We start from the raw sequence: 16,942 nt of genomic DNA on the forward strand, positions 1-16,942 counted from the left end.
AAACCAAATATTGGGTGACTTTTGACCCTAAAACTAAGTTGTTACGAACAGTGAAGGCTTAGTTTGGCTTATAGGCATGAGCTTAATAAAAAAAATAAGGTTGCATAACAATAGGCAGTTTTGTAATTTGACGCTTTAATTTACACAATATGGATTTACATAATATAGTTTTCTGTATGGTGACTTGAACTATGCAATTTTTTTTTCTGACATTTGATTTATTTATTTATTTGTTGTCTAATACAAATAACTATATATTACTTTAATCTAATGATGTGTGTTTATGTAGTTACTAGAAGACTAACTTGGGTTACTGTAAAAAATTGGGTTATTCTGGAGTTGATATGAATTTAATTAATTTCTTGCAAAAAAAACTAAATTCTTTTTATTTCTAACACCTCTTTGTGTTAGTGTTTGTTCTTGAAAATGTTAGGTTGCTAATGCACAGATTTTTTCGAAAGCTAGCTTTCTTGATTTGAATAGATTGTTTCTACATATTTGGTGGGGTCCATACTTATGAATCAATGCTCATCATGAGTAACCAACTTAAAGCGGGTGATATCATTATAATGTTGGCTCGGTGAGTCAGGTACGCTTTTGATGACCATGTTACTTTTTACAAGTAACGAGTCAAGTTTTTATCTGATGACAATTATTTTCTTTAATTAATATGTTGTATATTATAGGTGTGGGTCAACAAAACATGGTCTTAGCCAACTTTTATTTCAAAATTAAAAAGTGAATAAAGTCCAAAAATGGAGTTCATATGTCTTCTCCGAACATGCTTCTCACAGACTTGCTCTTGAGGTAAAAATAAAAAGTTCTTTTTATATAATATAGCATTCATAAGATGTGCTAATTGTTGTATTTTTTTTCCTGCCATTTTTTATATATAATTGAAGAATAAACCAAATGTAACTTTTCCAAAGGGGTAGTAGTCAATAACACTTATCACAAATGTGTTTTTGGAGCATGAACTGAAACATCATTGTTGCATGATATGCAAGTTTTTTTGAGTTGGAGGTCAAGAGGAAGCTGATTATGTGGTAGTTTAGGCAGATCCCAAAGCGGAACTGTTAGCATAGTTGCGAATTTGTGGTTATTTTGTGAGGGAAAACGACAGGTGAAGAAGAAAACTTATTAGGGTGGTTAAATGTAATCACAAGAGGGTATAGTTGAAATACGAAAAAAGGTTGTAACGACAAAAAAATTTAACATCAGGTGGGACACCCGCCGCAACGCGCGGGCTCTCTTACTAGTATTATATTATATATAACTTTAGATGTAACAATTTCAAGTTTGGAAAAGAGACCATTATTACTACAATGTTGATCATCATTAAATACAGTTAATGCTTCACTGCTGATAAAACTTAGTTTTGAGTTAACTTAAACTAGTATTTTGACACCCCCACCCCCCGCGTTGCGGGGGATTTGAAACCATAGCTTAATACAAAAATAAAAACGAATGATATTTCATCGCATACATGGTGTGCACCAAGAAAAGGATATCTAAAACCTTTATTCTAACACCATCCATTTCACCAATATACAACCTAAAAGTCTAGTTTACCTCTGGTTGTAAAGCCAAGGTGTTAGTAATTTGATAATAGCAATCAACATCAGTTACAAAGAAGCTTGATAAGAGTCTTACATCAAATTGAAAAGCTACACACCAGATATTTCTTAACACATGATTGAGAGATTAGAGAAGTGCAAAATTTGGCGAGCTCGGCTCGTAAAATATTTGGAAAAGACATTTGCGACAGATCAGAGTGACGCGTCGTTATTTGACCTGAGACTAGCATTTACAAAAAAATAACTCAAACTAATCAACAGACACGAGGCTAAATATCTAATAAGTAAAAAATGTAAAATACTTACATTTGACCGAGCTGCTTAATGGCTTCCTCAACCTCCACAAAATATGTAAGCGATTTTTTCACTATTGCTCCATAATCCATATGTCATAGTTAATAACTCAGAGTGGTACAAATCATCAAAATTAACACTCTTGAACGAATTTGAAAATTAAATACAAATCAAGAACACATTTGATATCATCTATATGACCAATTGATCTAGAAAATTTACCACGCGGTCGACGTTGGCATCACTGGATCTTAGAACGACGTGATACTTAAAATTTCCCCTTTGAATGTTTTGACTTTTTGGACAATCCGGTCTTAAATTTTTCAACCCATATGAAATATTGCCATGCCCATACCTTGAAGATGCAACATTTCAATAAACGTTGCATAGATGTAGCGAACACAACTCACAGTCATTGAAACTTTTCAACTTTTCAGACGACAAATCTTTTTTACTTTCACTTGAAAATTCTAAGTCACTATTTAAAGCGCTGATCGTTTTTTAATTACTTTTATAACTCTTGTAGGCACTTAAATAACTTTTGGAGCGAATTTATAAACAATAGTAAGCTCAACGATTTTAAGACCAAAAAATCATTACCATTTAAAGTTCAAAACCGTATAAAAGTCACCACATCAAAAACCAAATCATGGCTGCAACAAAAGTTGCCTCGCCAAAAACTGAATCATGGATGCAACAGCTCTTGACGCGCCCAAGAGCCTTCATGAGTGGAAGAGCATATTCTTCTACATTTCTACGTGCGTGGTTCCTCATTTGATGCACTTTGCTGAAGGCAAAGAGCTTCCGGAACCTAAATCAGTTCCGTATTCTGGTGCGGACTGGTATGATACTTTGAAGGCCAGCCTTTCTCCTCTCCGATCGTATCCGGAGCGTGCACTGGTGCTTTTTGGGATGAGTCGCGTCTGGAGCGATGCGATGATGGTCCCTTATATTCAGAATGGTGGTCAAGGTGATAACTGCTCTTGTATATGTGTGTGTGTGTGTGTGTGTATATATATATATATATATATATATATATTTCCTTTTCTAATAACTATTGTTGTCTTGTAGAGGTGGACGACCCGTTGTTGCTGTTGCAACCTTCGCCTGAGGGTACGGAGATCCTCTCTTGGCGGGAGTTGGGTCCTCGGGAGGAGCCAGTCCTTACGAGGACTGCTCCTAACTTTGTGTTTCCCCTTCCTATAGATCAGTCACTGCCTCCTCGGCAGCCACCACCTCCTAGTTTTGTTAACCCAAAATAGGGTAAGCCACGGTCCATAAGCTTCTATTACTTGAATTATATAACAAATTGATGTGTATGTTTAACTGTGTTTGTAGGTAAACAATCTCATATAGTGTGCCTTCCTAAATGCGGTAGGAAGGGGGCACAAGGTGGCGGTAGAAAGACGGTCGCGTCTTTGAAGGGTGCTACTAAGAGGCCCCTCGAGCATGATGATGATGATGTCGTCATCATCTCAGACATGCCGTTTGGACTGTCTGTCTGAGTCGTCTATTTAAGTCTCCAGGTAACTGAGCTAACATTTCCTCTTAAATATATCATGATTCCCTCTAAAAACTATTTGTTTGTTACATATGCGTAGAAGGTACCTGCGGAGAAGAAAGGACAAAATGAATTCGCGGCGTCTGCTAGTGTATCTTTGGCGGCCAGCATGGCTATTGTTTGTTTGCCCGTGATGACGAGTGTGGGCGAATCGTCTGAGGCATTGCCTATTCTGCAATCGGTGACTTTGCCGATGATGACGGGTGTGACTGGCCGTCGGAGGCCGAAACTATTGTGACGTCGTTGCCTATGATAACGGAGATGGTTGTTCCACCTGAGGTCCAAACTTCGGCGCCCATTTTTGAACCCTTGAAGGCAACCTTGGTCAAGTTGCCTAAGGTTTCGTTGGGGAAGTCAGTGAGCCAGACATCTGGTCTCGCGCAGTTTGCTTATTTCCAGAAGTCTAAGGAGGTTTCACCGCCCAAGGCTTTTGTGCTTAACGGTGATGAGATCGTTCAACCGCCCCTTTTGATAATGGGGCGATCGTGAGCGGATTTTTTTTTATCTTAGTGGTAGCAGAGGTAGTGGTGTCGGCGGTGTTACGGGGGATGTACATATAGACCCCCGCTTTCCATTGAAGCGAATCAAGCTTATCAGCCTAAATGGAACATTACCCGCGGTGCCAATTTTGAAGATCCCGCTACGTGTACTGAATTTTTGGAGCATGCGTTTCCACCCGGGGAACGTGTTGCTTGCAAGTTCTAGCCCCGAGACAGTTTGGTGTCTGACGCCATTTATGATACCATCTGGGGTCTCTCTAGTTTGGTGGAGCTCGTTCGCGACAATTTGCCACTACATGCTCAAAAGATTGAGGCTTCCGAGTCTATGAAAGAGATGGAACTTGCCGTAAAAAATGGCGAGGAGACCGCTTGGAAAGCGGGCCGTGAAGCAGCGGAGCACCGCCATGCTTTGGCAGTTGTTGAAGGAAAGCTGTTGAAGGCCGAGGTAGACTTGGCGGAGTATGCCGTGAGCGCGCTGAGCGCTATGAGGAGTTCCAGGTTGCGTGCAAGAAGTCCAACGAAGATCTTGCTTATGCACACAACCGAGCTCTAGCTGCAAAGGAGGCCGCCGCCAAGCATGAACAAAAAAAGGTTAACCTGCATAAGCGGGTTGATGATCTGGAAGCTGAAGCGGCGGTTAGGAAGGCAGATGTGGGAAAATTGGTAGATGCGATCGCCACTCGTGAGCGGAATATTGAAAAATTAAGTGCTCAGTGTGCGATTGCTGCAAGTGACCACGATTGGCTATTAAAGCAGGCCATTTGCAAGGTATATCCTTTTTACTTCTTTGTTTATTTTATTTGTTTTTTTGCTACCTTATAACGTTTGTTTATCTGTAGGTTGCCCAACACATCATAACAAACGATGCGATGACCAAGAGCGTTGGGCGCCTTGTTACGGCTGGTTTTCAGGAAGCTGTTATGCATTTGCGACACCAACTTCCCCTTGAAGCCTATGTGCTTCATGGCATTGATGAGGAAGCGGAGTATCAAGCTGCTGAGGCTGAATACGATGCATTGTCATTTCCCATCTTGGTTGTCGTCACGCAATACGCCAAGGAAGAGAATGGCATGCAGAAGTTGAAGGAGCTATTAAAGCAATCTCAGGCGGGTCCTTTTTCTATGGCTGGCGATGATGTTGTAGCGCAGCGGAATCTGGTGGAAGAAAATTCAAAAGACACTGTTGATTATGAGGTTTCTCCCCGCTTGGATTAGTTTTTGTACATAAGTCTAGTATAGTTGTAGAGTTTTAACTTTGTTTTGCAGATGTTGATATCCACTCTTTGTAAATATATTAGAGAGAGTTTATTTGAAGTACTTCCCATAAAATTTAGATTATTTACTTTGTTTTTGCTGGTCAAAAGTTTTCTATTCCGGAGTATCGTTTTCATTAATTAGTCATGGCCCTTGGCTCGGTTTTACAAAGTAATTGAATCGATTTACATGTAACACCTTCGTAGCTATGCCACGTTGCAAGTTTTTGGGAATGGTGAGCCATCGAGTTGAATCAGCGCGTATGCGCCTTTGCCTTGGACCATATTTATCTGATAGGGCCCTTCCTAAGTTGGCAACAACTTTCCTAGCGCGTGCGCTCTTGATGCCTCATTGTTGCGAAGGACGTAATATCCTACATTGAACTCGCAAATTTTGAATCTTGCATCATAATATTTTTGAACATGGCGTTTGTAATTTTTCTCACGTATTGCGGTCAACTCTCATCTTTCTTCTAGAAGCATTAAATCAATGCGCCTTTGATTGTCATTGTTATCATCCGCCGCCAAGACTTGAGGATATGCCTATTTCCGCCGGGACCATCGCTTTGGTTCCATAAGTTAGGCTAAAAGGTGTTTCCGCGTTGCCTGTATTCTTTTGTTTGCGGATGGCCCAAAGTTGTGTGATTTGGTCTATCAACCCCGATTTGTTTCCGTCAAGCCTCTGCTTTATTCCTTGTCTGACGTATGTTCAACTCTGATAGCCAGACTTTGATGTGTTGGTCTGCGAATTGTGTTCCGTTATTTCTGACTATGTTCATTGGTAAACCAAAGCGGCAGATGATGAATTCCCAAATGAATTTTTTGACGTTGGCGACGTTGATGGTTGCCAAAGGCTTTGGCTCGATCCACTTGGTAAAGTTTTCTATGGCGACTACTAAGAATTTCACCCACCCTAAAGCTTCTGGGAATAGACCTGTAATATCAATCGCCCATTTCTGGAATGGCCACGCTGATGTTAATAGTATCATCATATTTTTTGGCTGAAGGGTGTTTTGTGCGTGTCGTTGGCATGCACTGTGTTTGTGTATGTGCTTTTCAATGTGCATGTCTGGCTAGTAGTATCCCGCATTCATAATCTTTGCCACCACCATTCTTGAGTCTGCATGAATTCCTTAAATGCCTTCATGAATTTCTCTTAATATTTAATTTGCATCTTGTTGGTCCACGCATCGGAGAAGTGGTCCCAAGTAAGATCGCCTATACAAAATTCCGTCTTTCATTTGATAGTTCAGTTCTTTGGGGCGTATCTTTCTGGTTTCCTCCTTAGTATCCGGTAAAGTGCCCATGGATAAAAAGGTGATGATCGGTGTCATCTAACTGGTTGTGTTTGTGCAAATAACACAAACTTCTCTTGCGGCGACAAAGGGATTCTCCAGCACTTCCTCTCGGATATCCTTTGCCAAATGGTCAAAGCTTACCGATGCTAGTTTTCTAAGCGCGTCCGCGTGTTTGTTTTCACTTCTCTTTGTATGTTTCACTTTGCATGTAGTGAAGTTTAGCATTAGCGCTTTAGCTTGTGCAAGGTATGAAGCCATCTTGTCATCTTATGCTTCGTACGCGCCTTCAATTTGATTTGCCACCAACATTGAATCCACGTGGGCCTCTAGGTGTTTAGCCTCTAACTTCTTTGCTAGTCTTAGACCTGCCAGGAGCGCTTCTTATTCCGCCTCGTTAAAATCAAGGCGGATAGCGTATGTAAACTCGTAGCCTTCTGGGTCCTTTAGCTTCAAGCCCTCTCCCGATCCTTCGTCATTTGACGCACCGTCTGTGTACAACTGCCAGACGTGTTCTTTCTGTTGATATGCGAGAGGTTCCAAATCCCTTTGGCATTCTACTTCCTGCGTTGCAGGTACCTCAGCTATGAAATCTTCCAGGATTTGCCCTTTGATCGCATGCCTTGGTTTGTACTCTATTGCATGTTCTCCCAGTTCAATACCCATTTGGCTAGCCTGCCTGAAAGTTCCAGCTTACAAAGTACATTTTGTAGGCGATAATTGGTGAGAACATTGATCGGGTCTCCTTGAAAATATCTATGCATTGAACCAATGCAAGGACCAGTTTTTCCAGCGTGGAGTATCTGGTTTCCGCGAATGTTATGGTGCGACTAACATAATAGATCGACGTTTTTACGTTGTCTCTATCTACGAGCAGTATCGCGCTAACCACTCTGTCGAATGCGGCCAGATACATTGTTAATGACTCTTTTGGTGTCGGCGCTGTAAACGTTCGAAGTTCTGCTAGACGTGACTTAATTTCTTGGAACGCGCTCTCCGCCGTTCATCGAAACTTGTTTTATTAAGGCAGTTCCTTAACGTTGAAACAAACGGGAAAGATTTGTCTTTATGGTTCGACAATAACCTGTTAAGCGCGACTAGCCATCCATTCAACTTATAGACCTGCTTGATCGTGGTGGGAGAGGTCATTGTGACAATGGCTCCCATTTTTCTGGATTTTCCTTGAAACCATTTGTAGTGACGATAACGCCAAGGAATTTTCCTTCCTTCATTCCGAAGGAGCATTTACCCGGGTTGAGATTCATGTTGATCCTTTAGAGTGTCTTGAAAGTCTCATCAATATCTTTTTGCAGCGCTGATTCGGTGCTACTTTTGATAACCAGGTCATCCATGTAGACCTCCAGATTCCTTCCAATTTATCCCTTGAATTCATGATCCATTGGGCGTTGATATGTGGAACCTGCATTCTTTAGGCCAAACGACATCATTTTGTAGCAGTACGTGTCATTATCTGTGCGGAATGCAGTTTTGTCTTTGTCCGCTGCTGCCATGTGAATCTGGTGATACCCTTTGTAAGCATCCAGGAAGCACTTATACCGGAAAGGTACTAGCGCATCCACTTTCAAGTCTTTTTCGGTAAGGGATAACAATCCTTGGGACATGCTTTGTTCAAGTCTTTGAAATCAATGCACATTCGCCATTGCCCGTTTGCTTTGGGTACCATAACTGGGTTGGCTACCCATGTTTGGTAGTGGATCATGCGGATGATACCCGCGTCCAAGAGTTGTTGCACTTGTTCATTACAAGCTTTTGCTTGCTCCGACCCTATTTTTTTTCGTTTTTCTATGACTGGGACAAAATCTGAGTTTACTTTTATTGATGTTTCGCCTTGGACCTTGGTACCCTTGTCATGTCCACAGGTGTCAAAGAGAATACATCGATGTTGCTGATGAGGAGTCTCTTGAGCACTAAACGAGTGGGATTTGAGAGTGTGGGCCCAATGGTGATGTTTTGTTTTGGGAACTTTCCATTGAGCACCCGCTTTTCTGGCTCTCCTTGATCCATCACCTTCATCGTTTTCTTTAACAGAATGTTTGTATCCGCCACATGGCATTCACGGTTGGCATGGATCATTGATATCCCTGTGGGAGTTGGTAACTCCAATATCCTGTGCATTTTGGACGGGTTGGCGTTAAAGTCTCCAATCACTTCTCTTCCAGGATGATGTCATAAAATGGGTGTGGGGTTTCCATGAGAGGAGGTCTAAGTCCTCGGTTCTTGAATGTTTTCCGTCACCAAGGGTAAACGGAAACGTCAATTGCCCTAACGGGTATTCAACACTCTAGTTGAAACCGGTTATTGGCGCATTGACGGAAAACTTGGCGTCGCCTATCTTCTTCCTCCAAGAGGACAAAATACTATCGGTATATTATATCGGACATCGCTCACGCGTCCACAAAAAATGGGATGTCCTATAATGACCAATAAACAGCAGTCATCACCGGTGGTGCCTTTTTGTTAGCGCCGCCTTTCACTTTTGGAGAAATGACTTGTTCCTCTTTCCATGCAGCCTGTTCTATCTGCTGGCGCTTCTTGTTTTTGGCGCCACCCTGGATCATATTGGCGTGGAGAACTTTGATTTTGTTCATTGATCTATCGCCATCGTGACCTGCGGCTCGCTTCCCGCTTCCCCGAATGTTCTTTATAAGGTGTTCCAACTTTCCATTGTTGACATATTCTTCGATAGCATCTTTCAGGTTGGAACACTGATTTGTCGTGTGACCATGCGGCTCATGATAGTCACAATACCGTGTTGTGTTAGTGTTCAGCCCTGGTTTGTATGGTGGAGGCTTTTTAAACTCAATGCCCTCTGTATACATGATGTGTGCGGGGCTCTTGGTCAAAGGCGTCCACCTGATATAAAGATGTGGATGCGCCTTTTGCTTGTTTTTATATGCCTCGTTAGCGGTGGTCTCTTTATCTTGGGACTCATGGTTTATTCGTGACCAAACCAAGCTGATTTTCTTGCCTTGGCGGGCTCGATTAATATCATTTCGCGCATTAGTGCGTGGGAGTTCTTTACCCAGACTTTTTCTATTCGTGCATACCGTTTTGCTGTTGTCATGATGGCATCCCAACTTTGAGGCATGCCATCTCGGCTTGTGAGGATATGAATGAGGTCATCACATCTCACGTTTTGGAGGAACGCTGCGCGGATGAGTTCCTCGCACAATCCACCAATGTTCAGCCCTTCTTTCTTGAACCTGGTAATGAAATCTTTTATTGTCTCATTATCTCTGTGAGTGACGTTGAGGATGTCTACTGGGTTACTGATGTGACGCCATTGTTGACTGAAATGTTGGGTGAATTTATTCGCCAAGTCATCCCAATTTGCGATTTGGCCTTCTTGTAGGCGCTCAAACCATGCTCTTCCGCTCCTACGAGCGTTGAAGTGAATATGTGGCACCAGAGTGGCATTGTCCATCCCGAGACTAGACCTGCGGCGATGTAAGTCTGGATCTAATAACCCATCATACTCGCCCACCGTTGGCGGAATCTTTGGGTTATCTGGTAATTTTTCTTTCGCGATCCTCCTGGTGACTTAGATTTTCCAGCCGAGGCGACTGGCCTATCTGGCTTTGAAAAATCCTAATTCGCGCCTGGAAGATATTTGATGAGTTTCTTGATAGATGCATCCGGATCTTTCCAGCTTTGTTCATAGTCTGGATCGTCTAGCCACGAGTTTGCCGTATGGCGTGAGCATTGTTTTTTACTACGCCCTTCAGCCTGGCTTTTTACCCTGTCGCCCCGTTTTTTCTCAGATGGCGACTCTCTTGTTTTCCGCACAACAGGAGTTGGCTTATCGTCGTCTTCCTCATCTTCTTCGTCCGCCCTATTATAGCTGCTTCTCCACTGAACAAATTTCTTGGTCGGACGATAGATGACAATTTTTATTACATTCTAGCCATGATCTTTTCTTGCTCCCCTTCCCGCCAATTCAAGATGCTTGGCGGTAAGGGTGTTTGCGATTGTGGTCGTGATTTGTACCCTGGTTGTGGCCACTCCTGTGAAGGGTGGTCAAAGGGTGGACGCGTTAGCGATGCCTTCGGCACTACCCATCACAACGCCTGTGTCCAGGTTAAAACCTCCTGGTTAATGTTTGACGACTGGCCAACCATTTTAGTGGGTGTTTTTCCACTCATTTAAACCAAGAAATTAGGTCAAAAGTAGTTCTAGCAAAAAATGTACGGATGACACCAATGAAGATACACGAAGTCCCCCTTCAGGTCTCACTGCTTAATTCAAGGGTGATGATTAAGTATTTCCCACGATGGGTTTCCCCTTAGCGCAAATGAGTAGTACATCTACAAAACAAAACACCATAAGCTTGTCATTAGGGAAATGGGGGGCATCATCTCGTAACCACCATTCGGTGTGAGAATCAGTATCGATGTGTATTGTATTTGTTAATAGAGTGAAAGTTAGTCAAAGGTACCAGGTCCTTTACAATTTGGAGATGGGTTGGTATTTATAGCCGTTGGAGAGGAGAGAGAGGGTATAGCCAACTACCCTGACAATATTCCCATCAATCAAGTTCCTTGGACGTGTGTTAAAGATAGTTGGTGGGCATGGTGGCCATTTGATGTTGACATGTCGTACTATGTAGTACTATTGACTATGTGTTGTATGTTTGTTATTGGTTGGGCGTCATTTACGATGAATATCCTTCCTTTTTGCACCATGGTTATGGAGATCTTTGGCGCTCCCATTCCAGAGGTGTCAGGGAATGTTTGATGCACAAGGATATAGCATTCAGTGCCAGGGTCTCTACATGGCGCCTGACCCATATATCCGGCAGGAGTATTTATTTATGTTTATTAGTGGGTTTAGTACCCTACCTTTATAATATCCAACCAAAGGGACTTAAGGTTCATTTGGTTTTAGGGGATGTAGGGTAATTTGGTTTTGCATCGATCTCACAAAACCATGTCGAGGGCTGTTTGGGCTTTTGGGTTATTTTGTTTTGTACACTGGTTACACTAATAGTTTTCTTTAGATTTGGGGATTCTTGTTGCCATTTACAAAAGAAGTTCTTTAAATTTGGGGATTCTCAAATTTAAGGTTTCCTTGCTAGAACAAATGTTAGTGAATTAAGTTTTTACTAACTTTGGACTTATATGATTGTACTTATATATGAGGTATAGATATATATGGGTTTGTGTTCTACTACGTGAAATTTTCGCAACAAACCAAACCACGTCCAAACGGAGCTATGATGAAGGAGGTGTTGATATTTGAAATTGTTTGGTTAGAACAACCAGGGTGTTATGCGATTTGTAGTAACAGTACTTGTTCGCTAATCCCCCCCCTTTCTCCTTTTACTTAATTAATAATCCAGATCGATCACGGCAATCCGTGAAGCAAGTAGAGAATGTGTTTCTTTGAGAAATCTAATACGACATATTTGTGGACCTATTGGTTATTTGGTATTTCCTTTGGCAAAGTGACACCAATAATTTTATTTTACTGCAAATTTTTCCATATAAATAAAATCCTTCAAATCTTGTACTTCAAGGACTTGAATTCACAACCTCACATTAATGAAAGGGACACCATATGCATACCACTAGACTAAAAAATGCAACATGCATTGCTCAAACTCAATGAAAGGTAATCAAAAGTGTAAGAACCAATCATATCTTGTCGAACATTATTTCACTAATAGGGTATTTGTAGTGGGGGCGACAAACCAAGGGTTATGGGGCGATTTTTGTGTTGAACACTACCCCCAGGCGACAATAGGGTCGATGACTATTTGTCGCCGATGTTTATTATTATTATTATTATTATTGTTATTATATTGTGTGTTTGTGATATATATATATATATATGTGTGTGTGTGTGTGTTGTTCTACAACACCCTTAAAACAAAAACTCACCCTTTGCTGACTGGGCGCCACATGACGCAAGTCGTCCCATTTCGTAACCCCTCAATTACATATAGCCTTAGATTTCATGTGATATGATCATCAAGACTAAGGCACTTTCTATATCAACGTTTAAAAAGTTGGTTTATAATATTAAGAAATATGCACAGCGGTTTTGAAATTAGCCATGGTTATGTTACAAAATGGATGTTCTCAACGGGTCAGGAACGAAGCTTACTTGGGGCCGGGGCCGGGCGTTGCGTCACTGGTAAAAAGCAACCAACTTGTCAAGCGAAGGGGTTATACCCAACAATGACAAGTAAACTCAAAATGGCGAAGGCACGCCATTCTGAGAGGATGTATTTGGGTTAGATGCAACCCAAAATATCCAAAACCTCCAGCAGGAAGCGGCTAATGGGTAACCAGAAGTTGCCAAGAAAGAATTACTTTCTAAACGGAAATCTTGTCGGCAAGAGCCTGCATCATCGTTTTGCCGGGAGCCGGAATTTCTGGCTCAAAGGCAGGGTCAATGCAAAAAAGTCTTGACTACCGCATCGATATCAGGGCGTGACATTTGGCACCCCAAAAAATCCATGGTGTGACTCTTCCTAGAACTCTTTTCCTTGTCCGGTTGAGACGAACCAGCCATTAAGGGAGAAAATAGAAGAAAACTGAAAAATTCGTTGGAGATAAGAATAGTAGAAGAGGAAGGAAAAGGTATTCGAGATGAAGATGAACATGGGAAAAGGAATGCACAACACTTCCTTATATACCCATCACAATTAATGTCAGGGAGTAAAATTGAGGCAGATGATACAGACAAACCAATCAAAATGAGACACGCAAAGGACAAGGCATTAAAATGTGTTACAGTTGGGCGCATCACCGGGATTCTCGCCCACGCGCCTGACACAGACGAAAAAACTGCTTGCAGGACGTAACCGTCGTCAAACTTGTCACATCAACCGCTCCTTTATCTTGACATGAATTTAATTCATGTTTCCCCGCCAAGAACACGTGCCATTTCAAATATAATCACAAAACTTGGTGATAATCTTCAAGTACAAGTACAAAGAAATAGGCTCTACCAAGGGAATGTCAACAATAACCTCCCGCCATAGTAGGCTTTGCCAAGGGAAGGTCTACAATAACCTCCCGCCATAGTAGGCTCCGCCAAGGGAAGATCTACAATAACCTCCCGCCATAGTAGGCTCCACCAAGGGAAGGTCTACAATAACCTCCCACCATAGTAGGCTCCGCCAAGGGAAGGCCTACAATAACCTTCCGCCATAACAGGCTCCGCCAAGGGAAGGTCTACAATAACCTCCCGCCGTAATAGGCTCCGGCAAGGGAAGGTCTACAACAACCGCCCACCATAATAGGCTCCGCCAAGGGAAGGTCTACAATAACCTTCCGCCATGATTGGCTCCGCCAAGGGAAGGTCTGCAATAACCTCCCGTCATAATAGGCTCCGCCAAGGGAAGGTCTGCAATAATCTCTTGCCATAAAAGGCTACGCCAAGGGAAGGTTTACAATAAAATCCCGCTGTAAAAGGCTCCGCCTAAGGAAGGTCACAATAACCTCCCGCCATAAAAGGGCTATGCCTAAAAAAAGGTTTAGAACAACCTCCCAAAACGTCCGACAAACACTAAGTCCATAGTCCCGCGCTTTTAAAAGACGACAATGGAGTGGGGGGAGGGGGGGGGGGTTGGACTTGTAGAGGTAGAGTACTAAACCCACAAATAAACATAATATAAATACTCTCGCCGGATATATGGGTCTGGCGCAATGCAGAGACCCTGGCGCTGAATATTATATCCTTATGCATCAAACATTCCCTGACACCTTAGGAATCGGAGCGCCAAAGATCTCCATGAGCATGATGCAAAAAGGAAGGATATTCATCGTAAATGACGCCCAACCAATAAAAGACGTACAACAATAGTCAATAGTACTACATAGTACGACATGTCAACATCAAATGGCCACCATGCCCACCAACTATCCTTAACACACGCCCACTCAACCTGATTGGTGGGAAGCCTGACAGGGCAGTGGGCAGTTGGCCATACCCCCTCTCTCCTCTCTAACGGCTATAAATACCAACTCATCTTCATATGGTAAAGGATCTGGTACCTTTAACTAGCTTTCACTTTATTATCAATTCTCACTCCGGAGGGTAGTTACGAGATGACCACCCCCCTTTCCCTCGTGACGAGCTTACAGTGTTTTGTTTTGTAGGTGTACTACTTATTTGCGCTAAGGAAAAATATAACCCATCATGGGAAATACTTAATCATCACCCTTGGACTAAGCAGTTAGACCTAATGGGGGATTTCGTATTTCTTCAGATATATAATTTGAGAATGATATTATTAATTCAACGATGTTAGTCGTAGTTTCAAATTGTTGAGCGACGCTTCTTGCGACACTAGAAGTGTCGGCCCGACGTACTTGTGATACTTCATGAATTCTGGAAACACTAGAAGTGCCGCTAAGACATATAGTACACTTCCTAGTGTCGCTGAGGCAATTGGTGAATTGCGACATAATTAATGGGTTCTTTAGCAAGAGGAGACATAGGTCGGAGAACAAGGCTCAAGTGCCTATAAATAGAGTATTAATGCTTCATTTGTAAAGATTGGTCATTGTGTGAGGCACCACTTCAGAAGAACTCATCGGTGGAAAGAAAGTTATGTAATATATATTTAGGTTTAATGAAAATAATAGTTTTGATCTTTTATCTATTCATGTATCTTCATATTTATGATTGTTTGTTAGGCTCACAGAGACCGTCCACCATCTCTATGATTTCTATCAAAAACGTGTTTGAAATCAAGATCTTCGTGAATATCACCTTTTGTTAATTCAACCTAAATCAGTAATTGTATTGTTTTTGCTTTTGAGCTAGGAATGACATTTTCTTTTTTGCTTTGAGAAATCTTCAAAAAGAAGATAAAACTTTCCACGTGTTAATCTATGGAAGAAAGTGTTGGAAATATGGACCGGTTTGTTTAAGTCAACGTGACCAACCGGGTTGTGACCCGTGAGAGTTACACCTTGGGCAACGAAATAAAATCCGCTTAAATTGTTAATCGGTAAATGACGAAATTATCATTTATAATCGTTATAAATGTTATAGTTTATTTACTAAATAAATAAACTTGTTCGGGCTTAACGAGTTGGACTTTGGCGGCCCGGTTAGGTTTTAATTATTATATATAATAATAATAATAACCTAAATATGAAATAAGGACAAAAAGTAGTTCTGCCGCCACCACCAAGCTCCAAATAAAGTGGAGCTCATACCAATTGTTGTTTTTGGGTCGTTTACGAAAAGAAATCAAAACTGACCATCTCAGTTTAAGAGCCGAACAACAACACCACAGCATAGTTAGCGCCACCGTTTCCCGCGCCGCAACTTGCTATTCATGTTTCTTACTGCCGCTGATCGGAAACCGCCGCTGCTACCATTAAAGGTTGTCGCAGCCGCTGTCCGGTTACTTGTTCGTCAACTAGCGTCGTTCGTTGTACCTTGTTGTCTCAACCGGTTATTTATTAACCGAGGTAAACTTAAATATTGTCGTTTAAATATTTATGTTTCTTTGGTTGTTTCGAATCCTACTCGTATTGTTTGTAACCGGATCCTGTACGGTTCCGTTGTTGGTGATTAATCGTTTTGTATTCCGCTGCGTTTTCATATATTAATGTGATTAATAATTATGAAACTAATTTAATTAAATCGGGCTTAATTGTTAAACCGTTGACTGATCACTACTGGAACCCAACAGTGGTATCAGAGCCTTGGTTACAACATACGAGTCGAATCCGGTCTTTTCACCGGATCTACATCATAAACTTCAAGCTAGTTGAAGTTTTTGATCTAGATATGTTTTTGAGCAATCTTGGTTTGGTTCTTGACCAAAATATTGCTCAATCTTTATTTTTATTGAATATGTAAATCTAGCCCGATCTTATGTGATTGGTTGTATGATTTTTGCCATATGGATGGTTCAAAGTTGTATTTTATTTTTAGGTTTTATTTTATGGTTTTTGGCCACTTTGATGGTTCAAGATTTTAATAGATTGGGTTTGGTTTTTCATTATATGTATTTTTTTAATATTGTAATAAAGAAGACCCGAAGGAAAACCGAGGACGAGCTCGTGGAGTTCTTGAAGTCAGTGGGAGTTAGCAAAGATGACCGGATGCACCAGGAGTCCATCCTTGTGGTTGTTTGTGTTGTGACCCCTTGACCCGATTGGTCTTGCTAATAGGCTCTAGCTAGACCAATTACCTTTTGGCCATTTAAGATTTACATATTCTTGTTTGCTATTGTGGTTGCTTGCTTGATTATAATAGGTTATAATACCACCAACCTAATACCAAATATATTAAAATAAATTTTCATTAACCAATTGAGTTTTTGCAAAATTAAACTAAATTTGATTTTCCAAAACCTTATTACTTAATAGTTTAACTATTAACTTAAAATTGGTTAGTCATATCGCTACAAACTTAGTTTTAATAGGTTATTTAAAACTAAGTGTCCTGAGAGATGAAAGGGTTCATCATTT

At 41.4% G+C, this 16,942-nt stretch overlaps 1 protein-coding gene across 1 annotated transcript; it reads right to left on the minus strand.

Annotated features, from left to right (window-relative positions):
* Nucleotides 1-8,911: 8,911 nt before the first annotated feature.
* Nucleotides 8,912-9,924, minus strand: LOC143556520 (uncharacterized). Its single transcript, XM_077045814.1, has 2 exons — nucleotides 9,548-9,924; nucleotides 8,912-9,353 (listed from the first exon to the last, which is right to left on the minus strand). Exons 1-2 carry the CDS (start codon nucleotides 9,922-9,924, stop codon nucleotides 8,912-8,914), a joined length of 819 nt encoding a protein of 272 aa, XP_076901929.1.
* Between the last annotated feature and the right edge of the window lie 7,018 nt (nucleotides 9,925-16,942).

This window comes from Bidens hawaiensis, unplaced genomic scaffold (genome assembly GCF_021521415.1).
Source record: "Bidens hawaiensis isolate Kalapana, Puna unplaced genomic scaffold, B.hawaiensis_p1.1 tig00018600_1, whole genome shotgun sequence".
In the NCBI taxonomy this organism is placed as follows: Eukaryota; Viridiplantae; Streptophyta; class Magnoliopsida; order Asterales; family Asteraceae; genus Bidens; species Bidens hawaiensis.

Coding starts and splice junctions, on each gene's coding strand:
- LOC143556520 (XM_077045814.1), bottom strand. CDS start 9,924: ATGGACAATGCCACTCTGGTGCCACATATTCACTTCAACGCTCGTAGG. Junction 9,354..9,547: donor ATCATGACAACAGCAAAACG/GTATGCACGAAT, acceptor TCTTTATATCAG/GTGGACGCCTTTGACCAAGA.